Here is a 4,842-nt window from a genome sequence, read left to right as displayed (position 1 = left end):
AGGTAAGTGATCAAGAAGTGCATTGGACTATACCTGTTTATTCTTGAACTTGATCGTGAGGTTCAAAACCAGGCAGAGCAAAAAAGTTAACTTGTTCCTCTGCTAGCTAGATTGTGACCTTAAAGACAACATTAACTTTGTTTGAGGCATCTATTTCTCCATACAGAGCAACTAGTTCCCCAATTAATGCAGGTTGCGGATGAGAACCAGATTGGCCTATGTTGGTTGCCATTTTAAAATAGACTCTATTAACATTCCATATTTGAGACAGCTAATTATTCTATATGTACCAACAAATTATGTCCACCTTTTGAGGTTCACAATTCATATTTCATAAGTTTATTAACCTATCTTCACTGTCACTTTGCAATGGATTTTACCAAAATTTTCGATAGCCATTTCTTACGTGATAGTTCTAATGCGAGTTTGGTGAGAAGCTTTTTATATGAATGAATGGTCAGAAAGAAATAGCAAATTATGTATTTTGAAATTCAATAATACAATTATAACAAATTTCAAGCCCCTGCAAGATCCATTCACAAATTGGTACAACTAAGATTTTTTTAAATTTATATTACTTGCATTATTAGTTCTCTGCAATAAGTTCTTCACTACTGCGATTGTTGGGAGACCTAACAAATAGTTAATACTCTCAGAAGCAATAATTCTTTAAGAACCATTTATTATCAATTATTTCTATCAGGGCTGAGTGAGCTAGCCTACGAGGTCTAGGTGGGCTGCTTGTTTATATGTGCAAGCAGCTAGCTGTTAATGTAGGCTGCTCTAGCTGCAATGTTTCCACGTAAATAGTAGCTTACCAAAGCTATAATTGCAGAATTCAATATAATACCTAGTAAGTGGACAATTTTCTTTGCTTTTTCTTTAGTTTTTTTTACATTAGAGGTAAAATAAAATTATGTTCAAAGCAGGGAAATCTGTACAACTACTCTTCTCTCAGCAGTCCTGCATTCTCAAAGCAGGCATTGGCATAACAACAGGGGCAATCTTTACAGGTAACATGGATCAGCCTTATCAAATCCCCTGCCTTACTTTTTGCCTTCTGCGCACAATCCACTTGCAGAAGCCAAAACAGCTTTGCACAAACTCCACTCTCTGCTGCATAACGCCCCACGGCCTCACTCTGGCAGTGCCCACATACCGACCAGAGTGTCCCAACGGCGAACTCTGTTGCCAGTAGACTCGACCGCGACATTTTCTTCACAATCACTGGCACTGCAAGAGCATGGTCTGCCACTGCTGCACGGCCCTCTGCACACCGGCACAATGACTCCAGAAGGCAAAGGCAGGCCTCATCGAGTCCCCGGTCTGGCTCAATGAGGACTGCCACAAGCCTGTCCACAATGCCAGCAGCTATAGCTTGTGCACGGTTCCTTTGGACCACACACAGAGCAGCCAGGGCTCGGACAGCGGACTTGACAGCCCTGGCCTGGGCTGGGTCATGGACCATGGCGACAAACCCTGGGATCAATCCATCCACAGAGGACATGTGAGACAAAATTCTCTCATCCGATGACAATCGCTCCACAAGCTCCGCCGCATTAATGCTGGCTTCCAAGCTGCTGACCTCGGAATTGTTAGCTACTAACCCAGAAATGGGGAGCTCATTGACCACCTTCTTGGCTGTCTCTGCGTTGCTGGCCTCAAATTTGTTATTCTGTGAAACACCTACTGAAGACTGCACAGAGAGCTCACCCACCTTTTTCTTGGTTGCCTCCAGGTTCCAGGCCTTAACATCAATCTGCCCTACTTTTTTCTTAACTAACTGCAGGTTGCTGGCCTCTATATTAAGTTGCCCTACATTTTTCTTCGCTGCCGCCCGATTGCTGCCCTCCACCGAAAGTTCCCCAACCTTTTTCTTCCCTGCATATTGCTTAACAGCCTCTACCTTCGACACCTTTGAATCGAGAGCCTCCAAATCTCCAGAAATCACCCCACCCATTTTCTTATAAGGACCCCTGGCCTCCAAATCCCCAGGTAAATTTCCAACCTTTTTGTTTCCCACCTCCAGATCCCTGCTCTCTGAATTCCCGATCAATTCCCCCTTAGCCAACCTTGAATTGGCAATCTCCAAATTACTGGCCCTGCCCTCTGAATTCCTAATCAACCCCACTTTGTCCAACCCTGAATTCCCAGTCTCCAAATTACAGGCCAACAATCTAGCCACCGCTGCCAGCACAGAAACCTGCCCAACCCTTTTCTTAGCCAAATCATCCAGTGGCAACACAGCCAAAATCCCCACAGCCTCCTCACAAACAGCCCTCTCTGAAACACCATCAGCCAGAACTGCCGCCAGCACATCTGCAGCACCCTCATCGGATATACAAATCGCGTTGCGCACACTATCCCGGGCCAATGCCCGAATCCGTCTGAGAGCACGCAGGCGGCACTCCGCAGCCCCATTGCTTTCCCCTCGGCCGCAAGGCTGAATTTCCCTCAACAGACACCTCACAGTGTGCGAATTGGCCGGCGTTTTGGGCGTGGGTACCCGCTCGACGCCCTTGGCGGCGTTAGCACCGCACCAGGCCTGGATCAGGCGGCGCAGAGTGTGATTGGGTATAAGCTCCCTGGTAACCAGAGGCTGCAGCGTAGCCGGGCAAGTTGCGTTGCCATCATCGATCCACTTTTCGATGCTCGCGCGATCGTATGTCACACCCGTGCAGGTACTCACGGGGTCCTTCATCAGGTCCAGCGAAATTGGGCATGTGAAGAAAGGAGGGATTGTTATCTCAAGCTCTCGTCTCCCAGCTGCTGTTGCCATTTCATTTCTTTGATTCTCTGCATTTGCCCTCGGCATTTATAGATCTGCAGTGGAGTTTTTTTTGGGTAGTCAAAAGTCTTGTGCAGAGTCTTCTTCCCACGCCCCTGTCCCTTTCCTTCTCTTTTCCGCAGTCAAAGTATTTGTGCAAGTTATGGTCATGGTCCAGCTCTGCCTACCTGTTTGTCTTTGTAGTCAAACGGGAGACTCGGCTTAGTTTGTTCCTTGTTTTGTCCCATTGGCCTATCATGGACCACCGCATCTGTTTGGAGATGAGGATGATGATATTGCCCTCACATCCACAATGGAAAATTATTCTCTTTATCACTCACCCTTTTCCACCATTCCATTATAACTAGATAGATATTCCACGCAAACAAACTATCCTAAATACAAGGTAATATTCTCCCTAGTTTCTTCCTTTTTTTTCCAAGCGGTCATTCCTCCTTCCTTACTATCTAAATAAATAAATGATTTAGTAATCTAGGTGTTGTCATAATGTGATGATTTAAATGTGGTGTTGTTGTTCTTATCATCGAGGTTCAAATTTTGTAAGGGTGTTATTGTTAATGTTTATGTTGAGGATGAGGTCCTTTGTTTGCGACTTCACAGTTCATAGCTCTAAGTCAAAAACATTTACTCCTTTTTTAACAAAGAAAACTTAGTAGTAACGATCTAATTTTTGTATCACTTTAGTGTTTTTGGATTTGATTGTGTGTAAACTTTTAACATCTAGAAACACTAAAATGATATTGGCATGGATTGTGGAAGTATGATAGCATCAATCAATTTTTTTTGATTTTATTAAGTAAATAAATAAGGAGTTTGAAGTAAAATAGAAGAGTAATAGAGGTATTGTCTAGATTTTCATCATGAAGTAGTTTATGTTAGGTTTGAAGAAGGATATAAAACACTACTAGATTAATGTTGAAGCTTTGTATCATGTTTGTCATTTGTCAAGGACTTGAACGTACATGTGTTTGTTTCTTGCATTCTTGTCTCGTATAACACATTGATGTATCTTCAAGCACAATAGTATCTTGTACCTATGTGACCACATCCTTGTACTTATTGACACCAAATACTTGTGCATGTTATCTCCCACTCTTGTTATAATAGCTATTGTAAAATGGGTTCTAATGACACATTTAGAAGCTCACCTTAGTAAAAATCCTATTACCAAACAAGAAGATTTTTTTGAAATGTGTGTGGATGCTTAAAGCTATATCAATGGAGGTTGGTGTGTGCAATAATGATGGATGCCTTTGTTGATTATAGAAAGTAGGTTTGTGTAGAGGTAAGTGTAGATGTTGGCTCCTAACCATCATATGCTTTTTAGTTTTAGTAGAATTGCTTAAATGTACATGCACAGGGTCAATTTGATAGATAGATGCAAATTAAGAAGGCATAAATTCAGGCAAAAAAAGATAAATATGAATAACAACCATGCATGGTTTTGTCCAAAAGGATAGAAGTGCACTCTAGTTTCCTAGATGACATGATGACATAAATATGTTTTGGGGTAATTTGTGCTTAAAGAATGTTAAAATTAATTATAATTATTCTTCTTATAGGGGACACTAAAACAATTGTAAAATGAGGAGAAAATTACAAAGTACACACTTTTCTATTGGAGTTGCCAAAATTTGAAACCACAGACTTACCTTCCACTGGTGAAACAAAATAGTGCACAAAAGCATGTTTATCATATATAAAATGAGTGTGTAAATTTACTATGATCAACCTTACATACATAGGCACGAATGAGGAAGTGAGAAGGTAAGAGTGGAACTTTAACTACCCTACAAAGGTGGAACACTTGAATGCTCACTTGACAAGTATGTACGCAAGTGTCAAACGTGGGCACAATAAGTGTCTCACAAAGTGAGTACACTTGTATCAATCAAATGAAGTAAGAAAAAATTATGAAATAGCCTAAGTAAACTAAAGCTAAGTGTGAATAGATCAATCTTAGAAAGGTGATTAGCTAAGTAGTTGCATAATGACTCTATTTACATTAACACCCCCTTAATTACAACAAAGGGAATAATGTATGAATGATGATG

The 4,842-nt window shown here is 41.4% G+C and overlaps 1 protein-coding gene across 1 annotated transcript; it reads right to left on the bottom strand.

The window, feature by feature from the left end:
• Positions 1 to 655: 655 nt before the first annotated feature.
• Positions 656 to 3,020, bottom strand: LOC131039638 (U-box domain-containing protein 26). Its single transcript, XM_057972426.2, has one exon. The coding sequence runs from the start codon at positions 2,813 to 2,815 to the stop codon at positions 944 to 946; it is 1,872 nt and encodes a 623-aa protein (XP_057828409.2). The 5' UTR covers positions 2,816 to 3,020; the 3' UTR covers positions 656 to 943.
• Between the last annotated feature and the right edge of the window lie 1,822 nt (positions 3,021 to 4,842).

The sequence above is a fragment of the Cryptomeria japonica genome, chromosome 5, assembly GCF_030272615.1.
Source record: "Cryptomeria japonica chromosome 5, Sugi_1.0, whole genome shotgun sequence".
Classification (NCBI taxonomy): Eukaryota; Viridiplantae; Streptophyta; class Pinopsida; order Cupressales; family Cupressaceae; genus Cryptomeria; species Cryptomeria japonica.
The sequence above is the reverse complement of the archived record's forward strand: the minus strand, read 5'-3'. Positions and strand labels throughout refer to the sequence as shown.